Source organism: Dendropsophus ebraccatus, chromosome 2 (genome assembly GCF_027789765.1).
Source record: "Dendropsophus ebraccatus isolate aDenEbr1 chromosome 2, aDenEbr1.pat, whole genome shotgun sequence".
Lineage (NCBI taxonomy): Eukaryota > Metazoa > Chordata > Amphibia > Anura > Hylidae > Dendropsophus > Dendropsophus ebraccatus.
Genome location: NC_091455.1, coordinates 201,181,038 through 201,207,039, shown reverse-complemented (window position 1 = coordinate 201,207,039; position 26,002 = coordinate 201,181,038). Strand labels below are relative to the sequence as shown.

General features: G+C 42.4%; 1 protein-coding gene across 3 annotated transcripts; it reads left to right on the top strand.

Moving 5' to 3' along the window:
* LOC138783847 (protein adenylyltransferase SelO-like) lies at positions 1-23,120 on the top strand. 3 transcript variants are annotated; one of them, XM_069959102.1, is made up of 20 exons: positions 1-56; positions 1,300-1,591; positions 3,081-3,199; positions 4,459-4,587; positions 5,135-5,199; positions 7,142-7,198; positions 7,557-7,655; positions 8,000-8,067; positions 8,336-8,423; positions 9,841-9,910; positions 11,818-11,890; positions 14,207-14,290; positions 15,217-15,346; positions 16,817-16,861; positions 17,005-17,086; positions 17,284-17,376; positions 18,314-18,393; positions 21,044-21,087; positions 22,223-22,302; positions 22,915-23,120. In XM_069959102.1, exons 2-20 carry the CDS (start codon positions 1,384-1,386, stop codon positions 23,035-23,037), a joined length of 1,737 nt encoding a protein of 578 aa, XP_069815203.1. In that variant the 5' UTR covers positions 1-56; positions 1,300-1,383; the 3' UTR covers positions 23,038-23,120. The 3 variants fall into 3 exon arrangements, with proteins under 3 accessions (XP_069815203.1, XP_069815205.1, XP_069815204.1); XM_069959103.1 differs by lacking the exon at positions 1-56 and adding an exon at positions 615-918; XM_069959104.1 differs by lacking the exon at positions 4,459-4,587.
* Positions 23,121-26,002: the final 2,882 nt, after the last annotated feature.

Genomic DNA, 26,002 nt, shown 5'->3' with positions numbered 1-26,002 from the left:
AACCGGAAGTCATTAGACGGAAGTCGGAAATTACCGGTCGGCCATCTTTAGTGAGGGTAAGATAACATTTTTGTTCTAGAAGTAAGGTAAAGTATCGTGTAGTATATAGACGTTATTGCATGACGTTATTATCAGGAATGTAACAAGAATTCTAATGTGCCCAGGTTAGATTATGTGACGTCATCAGAAGTGGACGCAGGCGCCTCTGGTGTCCCCCAGTGTGCTTCCATATATGGAACTAACAGATCACGTGATAGGAGTTATCCAGGATTAGAGAGACATGGCAGCTTCCTTTCATCTTAACTGGTGTCAGAAAATTATACAAATTTGTTATTTACTTTGATTTAAAAATCTTAAGTCTTTAAGTACTTATCAGCTGCTGTATGTCCTGCAGGAAGTGGTGTATTTTTTCCAGCCTCAAACAGTGCTCTCTGCTGCCACCTCTGTCAGTGACAGGAACTGACAGCAAATCCCCATAGAAAACCTTTCCTGCTACAAACAATTCCTGACATGGACAGAGGTGGCAGCAGAGAGCAATGTGTCAGACTGAAAAGAATGCACCACTTCCTACAGGACATACAGCAGCTGACAACTACTGGAAGAAATAGAAATAAATTACAAATCTATATAACTTTCTGAAAGTAGTTGAAACATATTTTCAACAGAGTACCTCTTTAATGTTAAAATTCTGTTTCCATAATTTATCCACTAGGGGGAGCTCACTGTATATGTATTTATATAGCATCTGGAGAAGCCCATGTAAGGGCAGTTTCATGCTATATGTGTGCTCCCTGTGGCCTGTATGTGTTGGCAACCTGTCAAAAGAGGATGCTGATGTATATCATTATGGCTGGGCACCTTTAGTGGACACTTGGCAGCTGTGCAGGTTGTGAGAGATCCTGGATTTCAGGAGGCTATGTGAGTATTTGTTTATATTTAGAAGTAGGGACCCCATATAGGTTTTCCTATGTGGAGAGCGGGACACACAGGCATCATTCTTCTCCATAGAATGCAATAATTATGGGATTAAACACCTGATCAGCTGTTTGCCAGAGACGTGCAGCAGCGCCATACATTGCGTAGTGGCTGTACTGGGGTACTGCACCTCAGCTCCCATACACTTCAGTGCCAGCTGAGCAGCCACTACACAGTGCGTAGAGCTGTCTGCCCTATGTGCTCTGTGCTCTGGCAAACAGCTGATCAGTGGATGCTGGATGTCAGTCCTCCATGTAATTTTATTAGCCAATTGTTTATCAATTATAATTATTGATTTGACAGTCGCTATTTTTTTCCCAGCAGGGGAGGCATGTAGCCTTTCTACACTGATATCTTACTGTTTCAAGAGCTGACAATCTAATAGTGACTAAATGGGAAAACCTCGCTATGATGCCAGGCAGCTTTATTCCTCTGGTCTGTATATGGGCAACATGTGGAGTATATGGCCTGACCGGGACGCATAACATCCCTCCCAGCCTGAGGAACAGCCAGCAGACATTATTCATACACACACTGAACACCAGTGACTCCTGTGGGAGAAGGAGGAGGGTGTCGTCCCTGGGTTTATGGAGCTCATCGCTGGATGATGATCTAGGTATGACCTCCTTATAAACATTTTTGTGCCAAAGTATATAAGGGGTACACCGGTGAAATTCAGATTAACTGATTCCGGAAAGTTATATAGATTTGTAATTCTATTTAAAAATCTCCAGTCTTCCAGTATTAATCAGCTGCTGTATATCCTGCAGGAAGTGGTGTATTCTTTCCAGTCTGACACAGTGTTCTCTGCTGCCACTTCTGTCCAGGTCAGGAACTGTCCTGAGCAGGAGAGGTTTTCTATTGGGATTTGCTACAGCTCTGGACAGAAGTGGCAGAAGAGAGCACCACTTCCTGTAGGACATACAGCAGCTGAATACTGGAGGTTTTTTAAAATCACTATAACTTTCTGACACCAGTTGATTTGAATGAAAAAAAAAATCGCTGGAGTACCCCTTTAATAAGCCCTAGTCTTAAAACATTGCTGTCACTTGAAAAAAAAAAATTTGACATGTCAAAAGTCTGGGTGTCCAGACCCCCACTGATCATGGGGTAGAGTTGAGAGAAGTGCGTGGCTAAGTGCTTCACTTTCCAGCTTGCTGCTCTATCAGTCTCTTTACAAGAGACAGGCTCCATAGACATATCATCTATCTTTCTATCTATCTATCTATCTATCTATCTATCTATCTATCAATCAATCAATCATCTATCTATCTAGTCTGAAGAATCTTGTAAGCAGCACTACTTGTACAATGAAGATGGCGGGTGCCAGCAGGTGGTTTTGACCAGTAACCTTCTCGTATATATTCCAAGGAATCGCCCACAGCACTCCAAAATACGGTGAAATCAAACATTATTTATTTCAGATCATAGTGATACAGCACAGCAATAACAGTCCATAGCAACGTTTCAACGACCCTATGTCGTCTTTTTCAAAAAGGACGACAGAGGGTCGTTGAAACGTTGCTATGGACTGTTATTGCTGTGCTGTATCACTATGATCTGAATAAATCACGTTTGATTTCACCGTATTTTGGAGTGCTGTGGGCGATTCCTTGGAATATCTATCTCCTATGTATCTCCTATCTATCTATCTATCTATCTATCTATCTATCTATCTATCTATCTATCTCCTATCTATCTCCTATCTATCTATCTATCTATCTATCTATCTATCTCCTATCTATCTCCTATCTATCTATCTCCTATCTATCTCCTATCTATCTACAGTATCTATCTATCTATCTATCTATCTATCTATCTATCTATCTATCTATCTGAAAGGTTACATTGTAGCACATAACTACATCTGTAAACTATAGGGCCTAGACCAGCATGTGCCAACTATGGGGGGAGATTTATGAAACATCGTGTAAAGTGAAACTGGCTTAGTTGCCCCTAGCAACCAATCAGATTCCACCTTTCATTCCTCACAGGCTCTTTGGAAAATGAAAGGTGGAATCTGATTGGTTGCTAGGGGCAACTGAGCCAGTTCCACTTTACACCATGTTTGATAAATCTCCACCTATATTTCTTATTTTTTGCAGTCCAACTACCAGTTGACCCAGTCAGAGGAAACTACATCAGAAAAGTGAAAGACTGCGTCTTCTCTCATGTCTACCCGACTCCGTTCACGTCTGATGTACGTCTCATTGCAGTCTCAGAGGTAAGCCCCATGATATCGACATTTTGTAAATAATTTCTTGTGTTACTGACCGTAAAATAAGACTTTAGACATGAGTTTCAAACATGTTGGGGATCTGAGAGATGATACCCCCTTTAAGGGGTTATCCAGCGCTACAAAAACATGGCCACTTTTTTCCCCTCTTTTGTCTCCAGATTGGGTAGGGTTTTGAAACTCAGTTCCACTGAAGTAAATTGAGCTTAATTGCAATCCGAGCCTGAACTGGAAACAAGAGAGGGGGAAAAGTGGCCATGTTTTTGTAGCGCTGGATAACCCCTTTAAGAGATAGAACACTAGAGCACTTTTTCCCATTTGATTTTTTTCTCATCTCTTCTTCAGTGATCAGTGATCAGTGAAGATACTAAACAGAAGCCCCCCATTTACTCAGTATTCCTGAAAGCGACTGTACCGCTGGTACATCACTTTTCTAAAATTTACATGGATAGCGCAGACGCAGGGATGCTGGTGCCGCCGCCCTTTTTTTGAAACACGACCCAGTTCTATTCAAGGACAGATTAAAATCAATGGAGCTGTGTCATAGAGGGGAGGGGGCAAGCCCAGGCCCGCCTCCAGTGCCTCCCCCCCAGCCAGTCCCTTGGAATAAACAGACTCCATATGCGGGAACGGGCATTGTCACCCCTCGCTGTCGCCGTTCTATCTATGTAAATCTCGGAAAAGCAATGTACCGGTGGTAACTTTGCTTTAAAGGGGAACTATCAGCAGGTTATACAAATATAACCCCCACCCTCCCCCAATAATTATCAATGGAGTGGGCTGGCCAGGGGCGGGCCGGATTGGTGCTCAGGGATGGTAGCCCAACCCCCAGTGCTCTTAACGGCTTATTGGGCCTTTAATAAAGTAGAATATGGGTTTCTTATCCGGTTTTATTATCATTGTAGTCTGGGATTTCTTAGAGCCATATTTAGATTCACTGATATATACATAGGGGGAGATTTATCAAACTGGTTTAAAGTAGGACTGGCTCAGTTGCCCCTAGCAACCAATCAGATTCCACCTTTCATTTTCCAAAGAGTCTGTGAGGAATGAAAGGTGGAATCTGATTGGTTGCTAGGGGCAACTGAGCCAGTTTCACTTTACACCATGTTTGATAAATCTCCCCCATAGTGTCTGTTCTAGGAATATAGGACATCCATTAGCTGATGACTGTTCCATCACATAATGGATGTTACTTTTAATACATATTATTATTATTATTATTATCATTATTATTATTTGTATAGGATGTATTGGAGAATCTTCTGGATCTAGACATTTCTGTTGCAGACACAAAGGATTTCCTCCAGTTTGTTAGCGGCGGTAAATCACTTTCAGGATTTCCTCCTCTGGCACACAGATATGGAGGCCATCAGGTGACTATGGATTACAGTTTAATGTTGGGCTAGTTTTGCATGGACATCTTATGAGCTGACTATACTGAGCCTCCCTTGATGACTATACAATACAAGTTACTATTAGAATAGACATTAAACTAGGGGAAGCTGTCTGTGTCAGGAGTGCCACTGCCTCCCCTGATATATAATACATGTTAGCATTAGAATAGACAATAAACTAGGGGAAGCTGTCGGTGTCAGGAGCGCCACTGCCTCCCCTGATATATAATACATTTTAACATAAGAATAGACATTAAACTAGGGAAAGCTGTCTGTGTCAGGAGTGCAGCCGCCTCCCCAGATATATAATACATGTTAAAATTGGAATAGACAATAAACTAGGGGAAGCTGTCGGTGTCTGTAGTGCTGCAGCAATAGCACCCTGTGGCGGGGGTGGTAGCTGTTAAAGGGGTTACAAAAACATGGCCAGAGGGGCCATGTCAGTCCTTACTGCAGGCAAAGGGTAAAACCGTTAACATTTTTAATTATTGATTTTAGTTTGCTCTCTTTTTGCTCTTTCCATTAGTTTGGTGTCTGGGCCGGGCAGCTTGGAGATGGCAGAGCACATTTAGTCGCCACTTACATCAACAGGTAAAGTACAATTCCATCTGTCATCAATGGAGTCTGACTAATCACTACTGGGAGCCTGTAGTTTCCGCCTTAGGGTCCTACTAGACTAAGCGATTTTTAAAGATTAACGACTAACGATAAATGATACGAACACAATGACACACAAATGCGTTTTTAAAGTCCCCTGCAATTACACAGGACGATCGTAGTTTAAATAGTGGTAATCGTTCCCTGTAATGGGGCCCTTACTGATCCTTTGAAATTTATAAATTCTTTAGTTGACATCATTTATGTTTATTCAGTATTTTTTGTAACTTTTCCAAGCAAGAAGTCAACTTTTCTTTGCAGATATTGTACATTGACGCACACAAAGCGACATTTTCCCTATCAGCTTAGTACAGCACTTACATTTCCATCAGTGAAAGGGTTAACAATCCCCTTTATGACCACATATCTTCCTGCAAATAACCCTGGCCTAAAAAATTGTCAACATGCAGAAAATCTGTGCATTGTCCACAAGGTGTCTCCCTGCTGATGTGCAGGCCCGGGTATAAGATAGCGGCAGAGGGTTATTGCTGGTGATGGAATATTACAGGGACGTCAGTGCCTGCCTCAATCTGCTTGACTTAAATCTGTCAAAAAATAATTTGGTGAAAACGTTTCCCCTATTGAAGAAAAGAACTAAGAACCAAGCCAATGACAAGAACTGTAGCAGTGAGGAGCAGCCAAATAGGTCTCCCAGAAATCAGCACCTATAGCAGAGGGACGTGCACTGATCCCCTCCCCGGAGCTGACAACAGGACAGGCCATGTCCATGTGCCCGAGGGCCAGAGCTCCATGGCCGCTCATAAATTGTCATACAAATGCAACATCCCCTCAGTTAATGTGCTGCATCACAGATTCTAACTATTATCTATCTATCTATCTATCTATCTATCTATCTCCTATCTATCTATCTATCTATCTATCTATCTATCTATCTATCTGTGGTTTCCCAGCACGGGTGTTGCTCTTGGTTACACCCTTCGTAAAAGCCTGTACTTATTGTACCCAAGTGGTGATGAAGGTAGTGATAAAGTTTCGCCATTAGACGTCGTTGTATTAGATATATGTACTTAGATACTGTACGGCTGAAGTGTGTAAAGGGTTATTGTTTATTTGTGTGTCATATGGATCTGTGAACCTATGGCGATCTTTTCTTCTTCTTTCCTATCATCTCTCTCTTTACTTCTTCTAATGCACTCTTCACCCACTCACAGCGCACCTTAGATACGCTGAGGAAGGAAGTCACATGGGTAGAGGAAATGTATGAGTCTTTTGTGTTGGACGTTTTAGAGGAAGGACACAAGCTAGAAAACTCTCTATAGTGGTCTTAGTCAAGTTTTTGTGTAAGTAGGAAGAAGACAAGACACAGCTCACAGTTTCTTCTCAGTAATGCTACACTGCACTATGCAGTGTTAAACCTCTTTCAGGAGAGGACAAGTCAGAGACAACCTCAACCCACGCCGTGGACTAGGAGAGTCACAGAGCAGAACAGTATCCACAGACGGCAGTAAGCTAGGAACTGATCCGGATAGAGCAAAGTTACTAAGAGCCTAGGAACTCTTATCTTGCAGCGCGGTTGTCAGCAGGAAAGCCTAAGCATTCCGCTCAGCCCAGGTAACAAGGTCTGGGGCCCTGTGTCACCCTCATAGGATGGGTCACCCGACACTGGTGGGCATTAGGTGGTGTGAAGACCCAAAGGTCAATACACGGGCACAAGTATTTTCTTCTTCTTCTAAGTATTCTTCTCCTATCTATCTATCTATCTATCTATCTATCTATCTCCTATCTATCTATTTCTCTATCTATCTATCTATCTATCTATCTCCTATCTATCTATCTATCTCCTATCTATCTATCGATCTATCTTCTATCATTCATCCATCCATCTCTACCCATGTATTCATCTAATCTCTGGCAGGTACGGAGAAAGATGGGAACTCCAGCTGAAAGGATCTGGAAAAACACCCTATTCTAGGTAATAGATAACTAATATACTTATTGCTTAAATCAAGTAATCCCGTGGAACTCCATGTTACTTAAAGTGAATCTGTACCCACTGGGTAAATACTTTCCTAGATGTCTTTTCAAAATGCTGCTGCTGTCTTTTGGGTAAAAAAATCTCCTTTTATTCCTCAGTAGCGGTGTCAATGAGCCGGGGCCCAGAACATTCGTGCCCTGGGCCTGCATCACCTCATTGGTATTATTCTCAGCTATCACGTTTTTTTTTGCTGCAGATCTTTGGTGTCGACAAATCTGAAACATCTGAATGTAGCCAAAATGTGCACCATTATATAATATTATATATTTTTTTTTATACATTTGCGTAATCCTAGGACAGGAGATGGGAGAGCGGTGCTGCGCTCCTCTGTACGAGAGTTCCTGTGCAGTGAGGCCATGCACTACCTGGGGATTCCCACCAGCAGAGCTGCCAGGTACCTGTATACACATGATCAGCCTCATAACGGGCACATTACATGGATGTAACATACAATGTCTCTCATGTAATGAGAAGGTATTAAATAAAATGCATGGATCACCCACACATAGTAATAATCACATGAGTGCAAGAAACACCATAGATGCCCCAGATTTATCACAGTGTATCAGGCTGTTTTATAAATCTGGGACATCTGAAAACTTGTGTACACTTAGGCCACGCCCCTTTGAACCAAAATCACTCTCTTTTGTCAGTAAGCCACACCCATTTGTCAGATAAAACACAGAAGTGTCTAAACACATACTGATATCATGTTTTGTTTTCTTTTCCTGTAAACAGCCTTGTTGTAAGCGATGATGCGGTTTGGAGAGATCAGTTCTACAATGGGAATGTTAAGAAAGAACGAGGTATGTCCTGTGACTGTAGATGCTACTAATATCATCTATAAGAAGCTCTCCCTCCAAAGTAAGTGGTGAAGACCGGACATGTCTTTGCGTCCGGAAAGATTACCCAGCCGGTACTTAAGTACCAGCCGGGATGATCCGGGCTGAGACCGGCCGTTTCGTGACCCGGCCGGGGTCACGGAAAGGCCAGGTGTTCACGTTGTGTGAACATAGCCTAAATATGGTAAATACTACAAGCATAGTGAATAGCACGTTACCCCTTCTTATGCAGGAGCGGTGGTATTGCGAGTTGCCAAGTCTTGGTTTCGGATTGGATCTCTTGAAATTCTGACAAACTCTGGGGAGTTTCACTTGTTACGGTAAGTTGGGGAGGCGGGGTGCAGAAATAACATTGTTGCTGGCTTTAGTCACCATTACAAAAGGTAGAGAAGATTTTTTTTCCTTAGGCTGGGTTCACATTACGTTTTTGCAATCCGTTTTTTTCCAGGGATGAAAAACGGATGGAAAAAACGTATGCATGCGTGTGCATCCGTTTTGATCCGTTTTTTCATTGAATTCCATTATAAAAAAACGGATCAAAACGGATCAGTTTTTTTAACGTACACAAAAACGTAGTCAACCTCATTTATGTGTCCGTTAAAAAAATCTGATCCGTTTTTTTTATAAAGGAATTCAACAGAAAAACAAATGCACACACATTAGGACTTAGGACTTTTTTGCAATCCCCAATCGGATGCAATTGTGTGCATATGTTTTGATCCATTTTCCCATTGACTTCCATTTTTTTGACGGACACAAAAATAAGGTGAACCACGTTTTTGTGTGCGCTAAAAAAAAACGGATTTGTTTTGATCCATTTTTTTATAATGGAAGTCAATAAAAAACTGATCAAAACGGATGCACACAGTTGCATCTGTTTTTTTCATCAGTTTTTCTGCAAAAAACTGATGAAAAAAACGATTGCAAAAACGTAGTTTGAACCCAGCTTTAAGCTGGGTTCACACTATGTATATTTCAGGCAGTATTTGGTCCTCATGTCAGGTCCTCATAGCAACCAAAACCAGGAGTGGATTGAAAACACAGAAAGGATCTGTTCACACAATGTTGAAATTGAGTGGATGGCCGCCATATAACAGTAAATAACGGCCATTATTTCAATACCACAGCCGTTGTTTTAAAATAACAGCAAATATTTGCCATTAAATGATGGCCATCCACTCAATTACAACATTATGTGAACAGAGCCTTTCTGTGTTTTCAATCCACTCCTGGTTTTGGTTGCTATACAGCCTCACAAATACAGCCTCAAATATACATAGTGTGAACCCAGCCATTGGCTGCATTCTCACATCCCGTCTTCCGCACGGAACGCGGATGTGGAATGCCTGTAACGGACTCTCCCCCGCCCGGGCAGCATCTGTAATTAGATGTTGGGAGCGGGGGAACTGTACAGATATGCGCCGCGCTGTAATGAATCAGCCACGTGGCGCTGTCATTACAGCGCGGCGCATATCTGTACAGCTCCCCCGCTCCCAGCATCTAATTACAGATGCTGCTTGGGCGGGGGAGAGTGCGTTACAGGCATTCCACGTCCGTGTTCCGTGTGAGACACGGAACATGTGAATGCAGCCTTAGGGCCCCTTCACACGTCCACAGTGGTTTATTGGTCTGCCCCGTATTCACGGACCGCGCACACCGTAGAAGACTAGGAGCTCAAACTGAAAATACAGACCATAGTAATCGCTATGTGCATGTTTATTACATTTTGTTTTCTAGGGAATTACTTGACTTCATCATCGAACAACATTTTCCAGCTATTATCCAAACTGATCCCAATAGAGTTTTGGTGAGACGTGTATTATTATTATTATAGAATTTTTATGCCGTCATATTAAAGGCGTTGTGTAACTTTGGTCAGGCCGTCTCTTTCAATAGATATAAGAGACACTAATTGTTCTAAGTCAGGGATGGGGAACCTTTGTCCCTTCAGCTGTTGCAAAACTACAACTCCTATCATGCCTGAACAGCCAAAGCTAAAGCTTTGGCTGTCCTGGCATGATGGGAATTGTAGTTTTTCAACAGCTGAAGGAATGAAGGTTCCCCCTCCCTGCTCTAAAGTTACTGGTAGGAATCTAATGGACACTTAAAGTGTCACTGTTGTTTAAATTTTTTTTTGCATAAATCAATAGTACAGGCAATTTTAAGAAATGTTGTAATTGGGTTTATTAGCCGAAAAATAAATTTTTATCATGAAAAAGCAGTTTGAAGCTCTCCCCCCTGTCTTAATGGTTCTCTTATGAAGAGGGGAGGGGTGGAGGGAGATGAGGCACCGGAACAGGACAACAAAGAGTTAATTTACAGCTACATCACGGGCTATCTCCTCTGAAGTCAGCACTGACCTCTCTGACCTCTGAATACCGGCTTTCACACAGCTCCCACTGTGTAATCCTTTGTTCTCTGCTCTCTGCTGGTGACTTATCTCCCCCCTCCAACGATTAGACAGGGTCCGACTGATGTAAAAGAGTCGAGATTTCCTGATAATGAGCAGTGAATGAGAGAGAGGAGGGAGGGGGGACCTGGGGAAAGTCTTTTTGAATGCAGATAATGGCATATATGCCTAATAAACCCAATTACAAAGTTTCTTAAAATCACCTGGACTATTGACTTCTGCAAAAAAAAAAAAAAAAAAAATGACAGTGACACTTTCAGGTCCCCATACACCTCAGATTTTGTTCATCTGTACCTGCGGCAAATTTGTCTGTCAATCAGGGGTATGGGGCCGTCCCAAACAATCACTGACAGATGATGTCAGTGGAGATAGGGGACAGACGTGATGGAAAATCACAGCTGACCCCTTTGTTTCAGGAGAGATAAGTCACAGCCAGAGCTCTCTCGCTGCAGCTTACCCCACCCCTACCCATAGAGAATACAGGAGCTCTCAGCCGTGCAGAACGTTCCTGTGTATGAGGAGGATGCGTGAAATATAACTAAAATAATAATAATAATATTTATTTGTATACCGACAACAGATTCCGCAGCGCTTAAGTGTATGGGGACCTGTATGGGCGCACTTTTTTACTCATATTATTGGGAAAAAGGTCCCAGGAGACTTAATAGCTATTACCCAAGAGTAGTGAACTTCAGAAAAGGGTCCAGGTTTAGATGCCCAATAGAAATCTTGTACATGCACCATTGTGTCTCATACTGGTGGAATAAGCTATTGATGCCATTGGCTAGCTTGCCAAGCTCACTGCGCCTAAGATACAGGCACCGATCTTATGTCCTGTAAGCCGAGCCCTGCTTGCATATCATTGAGCCAGAGATGGGGGATTACTAGCACAGAGGCGTTGTAGCCCTAGGGCACTAAAGACCTTAGGCCACGCCTCTTTGACACTTAAATGTAATAATAAAGCCATGCTGACAGGTTTCACTTCTGTATCTTTGTAACAGTGCCAATGGTTTAACATGTGTTTTGCGGGTTTTGTTTTGTCATAAAAAAAAAATTCTGAGCCAGCACGATAAATGTGTAGTTATAGGAGGAGGTTTATCAAACATGGTGTAAAGTGAAACTGGCTCAGTTGCCCCTAGCAACCAATCAGATTCCACCTTTCATTTTCCAAAGAGTCTGTGAGGAATGAAAGGTGGAATCTGATTGGTTGCTAGGGGCAACTGAGTCAGGTTTACACCATGTTTGATAAATCTCCCCCATAGTGTCCGTGTATTTAAGGTGTATAACAGGATTTATCATTCTAGGTCTTCTTTAACACAGTGGTGTCTCAGACGGCAGATATGATTGCACGGTGGATGTCCGTAGGGTTTGCACACGGTAAGTTTACACAGTAATTTATAGTCCAGGTTCAGTATATTCAGGACCAACAAAGCAGCATCACACCTGACTATTATGGGTAGTGTCTGGTTCCATTGAAGTGAGTTGAAATACTACACACAACCTATGGACAGGCAGGGCGATACATTTGAAAGAAAGCCGCCATGTTTTTCTAATCCTAGACAAAAAGCAGTGTCCTGAAGGCTCGAAATAGGCTGGTCCATAAAGGAGAAGTCCAGCGAAAATTTATACAAATCTCCAATATACACTTATTACGGGAAATGCTTATAAAGTGCTTTTTTCCCTGCACTTACTACTGCATCAAGGCTTCACTTCCTGGATAACATGGTGATGTCACTTCCTGGATAACATGATGATGTCACTTCCTGGATAACATGGTGATGTCACTTCCTGGATAACATGGTGATGTCACTTCCTGGATAAAAAAAAATAGTGATGTCACTTCCTGGATAACATGGTGATGTCACTTCCTGGATAGCATGGTGATGTCACTTCCTGGATAACATGATGTCACTTCCTGGATAAAAAATAGTGATGTCACTTCCTGGATAACATGGTGATGTCACTCCCTGGATAACATGGTGATGTCACTTCCTGGATAACATGATGATGTCACTTCCTGGATAAAAAATAGTGATGTCACTTCCTGGATAACATGGTGATGTCACTTCCTGGATAACATAGTGATGTCACTTCCTGGATAACATGGTGATGTCACTTCCTGGATAACATGGTGATGTCACTTCCTGGATAACTACCCGACTGCCAGAGCTGTGCAGGCTGTGGCTGCTGGAGAGGATGATGGCAGGGGGACACTGAGGGACACAGAGCACAGGAGGGACACTGAGCATCCCTCTGCCATCATTCTCTCCAGCAGCCACAGCCCACACAGCTCTGGGAGTCGGGTAGTGACATCACCATGTTATCCAGGAAGTGACATCACCATATTATCCAGGAAGTGACATCACCATATTATCCAGGAAGTGACATAACCATGTTATCCAGGAAGTGACATCACCATGTTATCCAGGAAGTGACATCATCATGTTATCCAGGAAGTGACATCACCAAGTTATCCAGGAAGTGAAGCCTTGATGCAGTAGTTAGTGTAGGGAAAAAAGCACTTTATAAGCATTTCCCGTAATAAGTGTATATTGGGGATTTATATAACTTTAGGGGGACAATACAATACTTTATAAATATTATCGCCGGACTTCTCCTTTAAGTGGTTAAAGGGGTATTCTCATCTCCATTGTATAACCCCCCCAGTCCACAGGATAGGGAATAACAAACTGATTAGTGGGGGTCCAATAACTGGGAACCGCTTGTGATTCCAGGAACAGGGACATAATGAATGGACTGTGTGTGCATGGCTGACAGCTGCCAGGGCATGATGGTAGATATAGTCCCGCAACAGCAGGTGGGGAATCATTGCCATCAGGCATCCATGCTGAGTAGTTTTATTCCCTGCCTGGGCTCCCATGTGACATCATTGCTGCCGCTGATCTATCTGTGACATTGTCCCCTGGTCCCCGGTCACATCTCTGATCTGTGTTATCTTGTCTGACACTCTGCTCTCTATGGGCTTGTGAGACTGACACACTGTGACCTTCCTACCGAGTCCTTATCTCTGCTCCCATATAGCTTCCTTACTTATCACTGATTGTCATAGACACCTGCTTATAATCATTGGAATGTATTTATTCCTTCCTCTTGAGCCATATAATTTTTCAAGGCCATTTAAAGGGGAACTTTAAAAAATTTTTCTTTCAAACCTACTGCTGTCAGAAAATTATATATATTTTTTACAAAAAAAAAATCTCAAGCCTTCTAGTACTTATCAGCTGTTGTATGCCCTGCAGGAAGTGGTGTATTCTTTCCAGTCTGACACAGTGCTCTCTGCTGCCACCTCTGTCCATGTCAGGAACTGTCCAGAGCAGTAGAAAATCCCCATAGAAAACCTCTCCTGCTCTGGATAGTTCCTGACATGGACAGAAGTGGCAGCAGGGAGCACTGTGTGAGACTGAACAGAATACACCACTTACAGCAGCTGATAAGTCCTAGAAGACTTGAGATTTTTTAAATAGGAGTAATTTACAAATCTGTATAACTTTTTAATACCAGAAATGGTAGAGTATAAACTCACAGGGAAGCTGTCTCCACTAGGTGGCACTAGAGAGCTGGCTCCTTACCTACTACTTTACACTGCTATAAGAACCCAACACCGATTTATATTTATTTGTGTGTGTAAATACAACAATTACATCATTTACGTCCCCATTTGTCCCCATGCAGGTGTGTGTAATACAGATAACTTCAGCCTCCTGTCAATCACTATTGACTATGGTCCCTTTGGATTCATGGAAAATTATGATGCTGGTGAGTTTCCACCATCTACCATACTGATATCGTAACTGTGTCATTTCGTTCATCGCTTTCTTAAAGGGATACTCCAGCAAAAATCTTTTTTTTTTCTCAAATGAACTGGTGTTAGAAAATTATGTAGATCTGTAATTTACTTCTATTAAAAAATCTCAGGCCTTTCAGTACTTAGCAGCTGCTGTATGTCCTGCAGGAAGTTGTGTATTCTTTCCAGTTTGACACAGTGCTCTCTGCTGCCACCTCTGTCGATGTCAGGAACTGTCCAGCGCAGTAACAAATCCCCATAGTAAATTTCTCCTGCTCTGTACAATTCCTGACATGGACAGAGGTGGCAGCAGAGAGCACTGTGTCAGACTGGAGAGAGTACACCACTTCCTGCAGGACATACAGCAGCTGATAAGTACTGGAAGACTTGAGATTTTTTAAAATAGAAGTAAATTACAGATCTATATAATTTTCTGAAATCAGGTGATTTGAAAGAATTTTTTTTTCCGCTTGGGTACCCCTTTAACCTCAGGCCGAGCACCGGTTACCTTTCCCCCTAGCACGGAAGGATTTACCATTTTTTCCAAAGAAAACAACTGTTGAGGATGATAGATGAGCATGATGTGCCTGCCGCAACTTACACAGATTACTCTGGTTAGCATAACAGGGGAAGGTTTATTATGTAGCACTAACAATCCATCGCCTTCCAATGTGTGTCTGCGAGGAGGATGAGGAGGATGAGGAGGAGGAGGAGGAGAGCATCTGGAAATCTGTAGCCTCCCCTGCAAAAATAAATACCCCATAGCGGGGAGGCTGTGGATTCCATCTAAGCTTCTCATGGAGTTGTTGAAACAAAAATAAGGCCTATTGTTGAAATTACTATTTATTTTAATCCCCCCCCTTTTGTCGGTAATTTTCGTCGTGTTTTTATTAAACAGGTTACGTTCCAAACACGTCTGACGACCAAGGGAGGTACGGGATCGGAAACCAGGCCAACGCTGGAATGTATAATCTGAACAAGCTGCTGGTAGCCTTAAAGCCCCTGATGGACAACAGGCAAAAACAGATGTGAGTGCGATGACTGAGAAACACGCAGGACCCCCTGATGCTGGTAGGGTAGCAGAGGAGACACGTGTATGTATGTGAGTGCGATGACTGAGAAACACGCAGGACCCCCTGATGCTGCTAGGGTGGCAGAGGAGACACGTGTGTGTGTGTGTGTGTGTGTATGTGTGTATGTATGTATCTATGTGTATGTATGTGTGTGTATATATATATATGTTTTTTTGTGTGTGTATGTATGTGTGTATGTATGTATGTGTGTGTATGTATGTATGTATGTTTGTGTGGTATGTGTGTATGTATATGTATGTATATGTATGTATGTGTGTATGTATATGTATGTATGTGTGTATGTATGTATGTATATGTATATGTGTATGTATGTATGTGTATATATGTGTGTGTGTATGTATGTATGTGTGTGTATGTATGTGTATGTATATGTATGTGTGTGTGTTTATGTATGTGTGTGTGTATGTACATATGTGTGTGTATATATGTATGTGTGTGTGTGTTTATGTATGTGTGTATATGTATGTATGTATGTATGTATGTGTGTGTGTGTGTGTATGTATATATGTGTGTGTGTATGTATATATGTGTATGTTAATGTGTGTGTATGTATATGTATGTGTGTGTGTGTTTATGTATGTATGTATGTATGTATGTATGTATGTGTGTGTGTATGTATATATGTGTGTGTGTGTGTATGTATATATGTTAATGTGTGTATATGTATGTGTATGTTTGTGTGTTCTTGTGCTCCTTTGAATGAGTTGATACTGAATCCCATGGAGGATTAGGACGGACTCTGAGAAATGTCGTGATGATAAATGACCAGTGACGGATGGAATTAGATGTTTATTTTTTGCAAAAGAAGACTGACCCGTTTTCAAAGGCGGCATGACAGCCTACAGCCAGCGTAAATGTGAAGCCTCAGGTTAGATGGTAGTACAAGGCATGTGTATAAGAAAAAAATATCTAATCAACTGGTGCCAGAGATTTGTAATTTACTTCTATTAAAAAATCTCCAGTCTTCCAGTACTTATCAGCTGCTGTATGTCCTGCAGGAAGTGGTGTATTCTTTCCAGTGTGACACAGTGCTCCCTGCTGCCACCTCTGTCCATGTCAGGAACTGTCCAGAGAAGGAAAGGTTTTCTATGGGGATTTGCTACTGCTCTGGACAGTTCCTGACACGGACAGAGGTGGCAGCAGAGAGCACCAACTCCGGTCACTCAGCTGATTGAAGGGACAGCTGCACTAATGCAAACACTGTGGCCTATGTTGGATCCACTATAATGATCCGTCCTAATCAAAATTATCTTGCATTTTAGATACATTGGAATAGTAAAAATGGTTGCAAACATATATATATATATATATATATATATATATATATATATATATATATATACACACATATATATACCCTGACCACATCCTGCTGACCTGCTAACAGATACAATTTCATTTCAGAGCTTCACACATTCTTGCAGGATTTCCAGATCTATATTACCAGAGGTACGTTGTCAGTATTGAGTCATCTCCCCCCGCCCGGTGTCAGTATACACTCATCTCCCCCCGCCCGGTGTCAGTATACACTCATCTCCCCCCGCCCGGTGTCAGTATACAGTCCCAGCTCATGTCCTTCTCTTTGCTTACAGATTCACAGAGCTCTTTAGGGCCAAACTGGGATTTGTGGGTGCGAGGGAAGAAGACTTGATGCTGATTGTTTCCTTCCTTAATGTAGGTGACGTCCACCAGGTGGCAGTGTGACTGGCCTATTCAAACCTGCGGCCCTCCAGCTGTTGCAAAACTACAATTCCCATCATGCCTGGACAGCCAAAGCTTTAGCTTTAGCTTTGGCTGTTCAGACATGATGGGAATTGTAGTTTTGTAACAGCTGACACCAGTGCACAGAATATTTTTCTCTCTTTTTACAGATGATGGAAGACACCAAGGCTGATTTTACAATGTCATTTCGTCAGCTGAGTGAGATCACTGACCACCAGCTAAAGAGTCCCAGTATTCCTGAGGTATCTGCAGACTCAGGCTGTGTTAGAGGGGTTGTGCAGCAAATATATCGGCAAAAAAGAAAAATCTGTGGCTCTTGAATATTATACCGCTCTGTCCACATTGCACTGATGGCTGTTTGCAAAGTTATAAAATCATATTTTTCTTATAAGCTCAAGAGTCATAGAGGTTTGGCTAAGCTGCAGCATGCATGGCTCCTTTGTACAGGCTTTGGCTTCCAGCACTGAGCCTTTTACATGATGCAGGGAAGGGAGGGAGGAGACATGCATGCTGCAGCTCAGCACAGCCTCTATGACTCTTGAGCTTATAAGAAAAATATGATACATGACATGAAACATTTATAACTTTAGCTACACTTTGAAGTAATACTACAGCACATATACCATTATAGCAATTATGTTTCTTGCAAGGTCGCAGCCTGCAATTAGAATGTGATGGAAACCACTGCTAAGGTCACTGATATAGACTATGGGCTTTAATGGGGTACTCCAGCAACAAAAACTTTTTCTTTTAAATCAAATGGTTTCAGAAAGTGCCAGAGATTTGTAATTTACTTCTATTTAGAAAATCTCCAGTCTTCCAGTATTTATCAGCTGCTGTATGTCCTGCAGAAAGTGGTGTTTTCTTTCCAGTCTGACACAGTGCTCTCTGCTGTCACCTCTGTCTATGTCAGGAACTGTCCAGAGCAGGAAAGGTTTTCTATGGGGATTTGCTACTGCTCTGGAGAGTGCAGCAGAGAACACTGTTTCAGACTGTAAAGAATACATTACTTCCTGCAGGACATACAGCAGCTGATAAGTACTGGAAGACTGGAGATTTTTAAATAGAAGTAAATTACAAATTCGTGAATTTCTGAAACCATTTGAGCGGGAGTAATGTACGTTGTTTTCGTGTTATGTCACCATTCTGACGCTTTAATATTTTTGCTTATTGTGGAAGGAACTCTGGGCCCTTCATGAGATCGGCAGACGCAAGGATTTCCCGGCCTGGGTGACGGCGTATCTACAGAGACTAAGACGGTAAGAACAGTAATAGAAGTTCATCAGTTTCTGTAGAAATAAGTGTCATGGCTTCTATGCATAATAGCCATATCCGGTCTGTTCACGAATAGATACTAGTGAATATTTTTATGCACTCCTTTGACTTTTAGGGTGCGTTCTCACCTACAGGATCTGCAGCAGATTTGATGCTGTGTTCAGTTATTTAAATGAGATCTGTTGCGGATCTGCTGCGGATCCGCAGCAGAAAATCAGCTGCGGATCCGGTAAGTGTGAACGTACCCTTAATGGAATTCCTTAGATCTTCTTCAGGGTTGCAGTATTTTTATAGGCCAGACTTTGCACCAGATGGCGGTCTTCTCCCTGTAACAACCCCACAGGTGTAGACCCACTGTGTCATCTACCTGTTGAGATGACGGCTGGCCAGCCAGGTGCAGTGAGATAGCTGCAGGTGAGGCAGCACATTTGGAGGAGGAGGTGATGCAGCAGAGTCAGTAGTCTCTGGAATAGCAGAGCTGGATGAATGATGATAGCTGCTATATTCAATTGCACAGATGCAGCAGGGTCCACGGAGTACGGAATAGCAGAGCTGACAGGTTGCAGAGCTGCATGAATGATAGCAGCTGATATATTCAGATGTACTGGTGCAGCAGAGGCGACAGAGTGCATAATAGTTAAGCAGTAGAGATGAGCGAACCTGGAGCATGCTGGAGTCCATCCGAACCTGAACTTTCGGCATTTGATTAGCAGTGGCTGCTGAACTTGGATAAAGCCCTAAGGCTATGTGGAAAACATGGATATAGTCATTGGCTGTATCCATGTTTTCCAGACAACCTTAGAGCTTTATCCAAGTTCAGCAGCCACCGCTAATCAAATACCGAACGTTCGGGTTCGGATCGGCTCAAACCCGAACCCGGTTCGCTCATCTCTATACAGGTTGCAGAGCTGGATAGATGCTGGTAACTGCTATAGACATGCAGAGATGTAGTAGGGTCCACAGAGCTGAGTGACTTTATGAAGTGGCTTTAACCAGTAGTAGGAGATGAAGCAGAGCCGACCAGCTGGGTCATACACAGGAAAATGAGCGAGGTGCACAGGGTCAGGTAAGAAACAGGCACTGGTCAAATAGAGAGTGGCCAGCAGAGGAACGCCACCGCAGACAACGTGGAGGTGAAGCAGATTACATGTTCTGAAGGTGGTGAGTGCCAGAACATACTGCTCGCCAATGGATGCCAACCATCAGCGTTATACTCACCATCAAGATCAGTGGGGGTCTCTACACTCAGAATCCTGACCGGGCAAAACATTTGACTTGTCCAAAGTCTTCTTAAATGACAGGGACACTTTATAGTTGCTGTTGGAGTCCATTAGCAGTTAGCTCCCCCTAGAGGTGGCAGCATATAGCCACTCTGAGCTTTTTGACATGGAGACCTTGCATTGTAATGCTTAAAGAGACTCAGCAGGTTTGTGCCATCCTATCTTAGGTTAGCATCAACTAGTGACAGAGAAGCTGAACAGAATGATGTATCACTTACATTGTTCTGTGCAGCCGATCCAGTGATATCCTCCTGAATAACATGGACGATAAGTAGTCCTCTCCATTATGTGCATGAGCTCAGTAGTCCTAGATATTCATGAGAAGCAAAAAACTCCACCCACCAGCTGCTTATTGGCAGTTATCTATCCATGCTGTGTATAGGCAGTCAGCTGTCAATCAGCAGCTGGAGGGCGGGGGGAGGGGTGTGGCAAGACCTATTCTCCTGCATATTAGGAGAACAGCTGAACAGAATGATGTAAGTAATACACCGATCTGTTCAGCATTTCTGTCACTAGTTTATACTGCCCTCATTTAAAGCCACATAAACCTAGTGACAGATTCTTGGCTATGACATTGCACACTTACTGGCAGGTTTCCGCCCAGATTCCACTAGGGAGCGCTTTGTTATCATCTTATTATTACAACATAATAGAAGGTATACTGTTACTTTTGCCATTGGTGTTTTACCAAGCCGGGAGGAATGTATATTTATATGTATATGTATACATGGATTCATGTCTTGATTACTGATCAGAAATTGATGATGTTTAAATGACTTTTAACATGTGCATAAAATCCCACCATCTGCATTGTTATTAAGTTAATGGTGTGTGACGGAGCTGGAAGCCGATATCTCCGAGTACTTCCAGATGCTTAGCAAAACAAGTATCCAGAAGCTACGGAAGCAATGTGCACCGTCCCTTTTATTCAGCTATACTATACATGTAGAGAGCCATAAGATGACACGAGTGTTACTGGAAGTCGTGTATAATTATGGCGCGGAGAACACGTACAGGAGCATGAATAATGAAGCTGCTACTATAATAGCGCCATCTGTATGTGAACACAGTACTGCAAGGAATAACATACCCGCCTAGTACCAGATCTAAGGCCGTGCTATACTAAGCTTCCATCCATGTCATTGTCAGAGGATGCTGGGAAATGTAGTTTTCCATCAGTTAGAGGCCCGCAGTTTAATGACCACTGAGTCTTCTGATCCATTAGACTCCGCCCATCAGGTAGGCCACACCCACTAGATCATTGGTCGCTTTACAATGTCTGGACGCAGTATAATGTATTCTTCAGATGAATTCTATTCATATGTAATAATGAACTTTTTCTTTCCACTTTTAGTAATCCGGATGATTCTGAGGCTAAAAGAAGACAACGGATGAAAAGTGAGACCCGTGGCCGAAACATAGGGGCGGGGCTTACGGGTTCTTGACTGTCTTCCCATTGGTGTCTTGTTATATGGGTCAGCTTGAGTCCTGTCGATAGCATTGGATGAAGCTATGGATGACCGGACTAGTGATATTGCATCCATATAAATGAGCGACCATGTGATATGTGGTGGCATAAACCATAAGTGAAAACCACAAAGTCTTAGAATATCACCGGCACTACTCTTTTTTTATCCACCAAATTGTGTTATTGTGCGCTACTGGGCCTTAGACACAATTGGGACTGCAAGTAATCACAACGGAGGTGGACCTCATGGATAAGCATATTGTGCATACAACAAGTTCAGTAAAAAGCTGAGGGCACTCACCGAATCATTGCAATAATTCTTTATTCCGACATATGTTAGAACCTTCAGTGACACATGTCACTGTTCAGCACTTCACATGTACAACACAGACATGACGGCCATTTCACACGCATGCACGCTTCATCTGATGAAGTGCGCATGCATGCGAAATGGCCGTCATGTCTCAAAGAAGTATCGCAGTGATTCGAGAAGCACCCTCAGGTTTTTACTGAACTTGTTGTATAAACTATAAGTGGTAGTCACTCTTTGCTCCGACTAATGTGGTATTCACAAGTGTACAACCCCAGTATTCAATAGGCTACATCAATCGTGTGGTGGCCTATTAATATAGTAAGATATAGGAAATTATTTAATGCTGGCACAAAAGATGTGACCAGCGAGGTTTCATGTTTGTTAGCTCTTTTCTGGCCCTTTAAGGCTGGCACCTCACTGTCTTTTTGCAGTCCATTTAACATACCTGTTTATTGGGAAGAAAATGGATGCAAATCCAGATGCAATTGTGTGCATGCATTTGGATCCGTTTTTCCGTTGACTTCCATTATTTGAAAAAAAAAAAATGGAATGAAATGGATCCTCTTTTGAAGAAATTTTTTAGCGTCCCCAAAAACAGAGTTGGCCACATTTTTCTGTAGGTTAAAGTAGCCGCTTAAAAACAGATTTATTAAACGGACTGCAAAAATGCATTGTGGCACTCACCAGCTTAGGGGCTCATAACCGGCCCATGTAAAAGGACCCTCATTACTGGAATTGTTGATTATTTACAGCAACCAACCCGAGATACATACTGCGGAACTGGATGGCCGAATCTGCAGTTCGTAAGGCTGAGATGAATGACTTTTCAGAGGTTAGTTTGGAAATATCTAAATATCTATCTATCTATCTCCTATCTATCTATCTATCTATCTATCTATCTATCTATCTATCTATCTATCTATCTATCTATCTATCTCCTATCTATCTATCATCTATCTATCTATCTATCTATCTATCTATCTATCTATCTCCTATCTATCTATCTATCTATCTATCTATCTATCTCCTATCTATCTATCTATCTATCTATCTATCTATCTATCTCCTATCTATCTATCTATTATCTATCTATCTCCTATCTATCTATCTATCTATCTAAATATCTATCTATCTATCTATCTCCTATCTATCTATCTATCTATCTATCTATCTATCTATCTATCTATCTTCTATCTATCTATCTCCTATCTATCTATCTCCTATCTATCTATCTATCTATCTATCTATCATCTATCTATCTATCTATCTATCTATCTATCTCCTGTCTATCTATCTATCTATCTATCTATCTATCTATCTATCTATCTATCTATCTCCTATCTATCTATCTTTTCATCCTCCCTCCCTCCGATTATAGATGTTTGGAGTGCTGCAGGTGTCTGCATAGAGTGGATTATGACTAGTATATCTCTCTCTATCCCAGGTCCACCTACTGCAGAAGATATTACAGCGACCCTTTCAAGTGCAAAAGATGGCAGATCTGGCCGGATATTCCCAAAGACCTCCAAAATGGTCCAAAGACTTGAAAGTGAGCTGTTCATCCTGATACAGATCCTGATACAGCCTGAACTAATGGATGTGAGAATTATCAATAAAGACCCCTATGTACCTGAATAACATGGACAATAAGTAGTCCTCTCCATTATGTGCATGAGCTCAGTAGTCCTGGATATTCATGAGAAGCAGAAAGCTCCACCCACCAGCTGCTGATTGGCAGTTATCTATCCATGCTGTGTATAGTCAGTCAACTGTCAATCAGCAGCGGCGGGGGAGGGGTGTGGCTAGAATCCTATTCTCCTGCATATTTGGAGAACGGCTGAACAAAATGATGTAAGTAATACATTGTACAGTTTATGCTGCCCTCATTTAAAGCGACATAAGCCTAGTGACAGATTCTCTTTAAGGGTGCGTTCACACGTACAGGATCTGCAGCAGATTTGGTGGCGCAGATTTGAATCTGCAGCAGATCTGCAACAAATCTGCAGCAGATCCGCAGCAGATTTGATGGCCCAGAATTGATTTGCTTTGAATCTGCAGCTTCAAATCTGCTGCAGATCTGCTGCAGATCCTGTACGTGTGAACGCACCCAGAGGTTTTCCAAGCTCAGTTTGGTTGAGGGTTTTGCAGCTCAGTTCCATTGAAGTGAATGTAGCTGAATTGTAATACCACACACAACCTGAGGACAGGGGTGGCGCTGTTTTTAAAAAACAAAAACTCTGCTCTTTCTAATCCTGGATAATTAAATAGAAATATTGGAATGGTGAAACACATGTAACATGATCATTTACATCTATAGGTTCAGGACCTGTTGCACAGAGAGTTATATCAGCGGTAGCACTGTACACATTCTGTATAATAGACAAATCAAAGCTTGTGATTTCATTAGAGGCGATGCCCGGCGGCGGAAAGGCTTTCTCTCATCTATCCCAGAAGATATTTTTCTTTGCTGGTTCTGCCCATCTATAATTACTCTCATCAATTACATGCCAGGCGCAGCTGCCTGAACAGGTCTGTGTTAATGTGGAGCAGGTGGTCATTGTAGGTAGCGCCAGCCCCTCCTGCCTGTAGCAGCGATCGTCATTGCCTGCCAGCATCTCTCCTGCACAGATTGCTTTCACCGCAGAGAACGCTCATTTTACGTTTGGCAGTCAATTTTCTGTTTAGTTATGAGAGTCTGTGGAATTTTAAGTGTTTCCTATTAAGTCTTATTAAGCAATTATGTTCATTTTTCCGCCATGTCCGTATACGTACATGTTTATCTCAACCAGATACGGCTTAAAGGGTTTGTCTCATCAAAGCAACCTCTTTTCTTATTATAAGTGATCACTGCGAGTCCTGGAATCTCCATCCAGCGTCCATCTGCGACCCCTGGGGGAGGTATACTTCAGCTGTACAGGGGACCCCCTCTTCCTCTGTGATGTCTATAGATTTAATATGTCATATGGATATAGGTTGTCCTGATGAGGCAACCCTCTATAAAGGGGTTATCCAGGATAAAGTGGATTTGCAGCAGTGACAAGAGTGCCTAACCCTACCAGTTTCCAGCCAAAATTGGAAAAGATCAAGAAGAAATTAAAGCGGTGTCAAGACTAAAGTAATTTCCCCCCCTCCCAGGGCTGGTGGTAAGTAAACATACTATACTCACCTCCTCCTATCCCTATATAGCTGCCGCCCCAATGCTCCCGATCAGGGGCAGATTAACTTTACCATAGGCCCCGGGTTGTTCACCAAGCCTAGGCCCCCCACCTCACTGTAACTATGGCAGCACTAGTGTGGTGCTCATAGTACGGGATAGATAATGTCATATTTACCATGTACCTGTAAAGTTTCATAAAAAAAAAATGATCAGGCAGCTCTGTGCTCACTTTTCATTTTCTAAAGTACTTCCATTTTGAATTTGGTAAAGGACCTGTGGTGACATCATAGTCACATGATAAGGTCCTTCAGTATGTTCTATGAATTAAGTCTGGGTTCACACACAGTATATTTCAGGCAGTATTTGGTCCTCATGTCAGGTCCTCATAGCAACCAAAACCAGGAGTGGATTAAAAACACAGAAAGGATCTGTTCACACAATGTTGAAATTAAGTGGATGGCCGCCATATAACGGTAAATAACTGCCATTATTTCAATACAACGGCCGTTGTTTTAAGATAACAGCAAATATTTGCCATTAAATGACGGCCATCCACTCAATTACAACATTATGTGAACAGATCCTTTCTGTGCTTTCAATCCACTCCAGGTTTTGGTTGCTATGAGGACCTGACATGAGGACCAAATACTGCCTGAAATATACTGTGTGTGAATCTGCAGTGTCCCAGAACATGCAGACTACTACTCCTATTGTGGCCATTTCTATTTCTGTGTCAATGCCTGTTCTGGTAAGTGTTTGCACTGCAACTGCTGCTGGTTTTCCCCTAGTATTCTCTGGTATTGTGCATTTTCATGTGTATTCTCATGTGTTCCTGTGTATTATTACAGTGTACAGTGGTATGCAAGGCTGTTGATCACGTGACCTGTAACCATGGTTCCTCCAATGGCCGACTAGCTCTGGCCAGGAGCAACGATGTGACCTCCCACTTCCTCCTAACAAGTTAGTCTTCCCCCTGCCTCCAAGCAAGGAGGTTGTGTGGTTCTATCCTCTCCCACAGAAGAGTGACTAAGTCTGCTGCTATATACCAGTCTTCGGCTGTTTCTGCCTGCTCAAGTGACCGGATTCTTTTCTCTCATCTGGGTGTCATTCCGTTATTTCTCCTCATCGCTGCAAGGATTCACAGCAAGTATTATTCTCAAGCTAATCCACCCAGCACCGCTATTTCTCTCATACTCCTACTCCCATCATCCGGCACGTATTCTCACAGCCTATGCAGCACCACTCCTGCTTTATTTGTCAAAGCCTGCTATATACCCGGTTGCATCCGGACAGAACTGTTGCTACTAGCTACTTCATCTATAATAAAACCGCTGTTACTGAACCCTGGCATTGGTGTCCACTAACTGGTGCCCTG

Coding starts and splice junctions, on each gene's coding strand:
- LOC138783847 (XM_069959102.1), top strand. CDS start 1,384: ATGATGCCAGGCAGCTTTATTCCTCTGGTCTGTATATGGGCAACATGT. Junction 3,200..4,458: donor GTCTCATTGCAGTCTCAGAG/GTAAGCCCCATG, acceptor TTATTTGTATAG/GATGTATTGGAGAATCTTCT. Junction 7,199..7,556: donor GGAAAAACACCCTATTCTAG/GTAATAGATAAC, acceptor GCGTAATCCTAG/GACAGGAGATGGGAGAGCGG.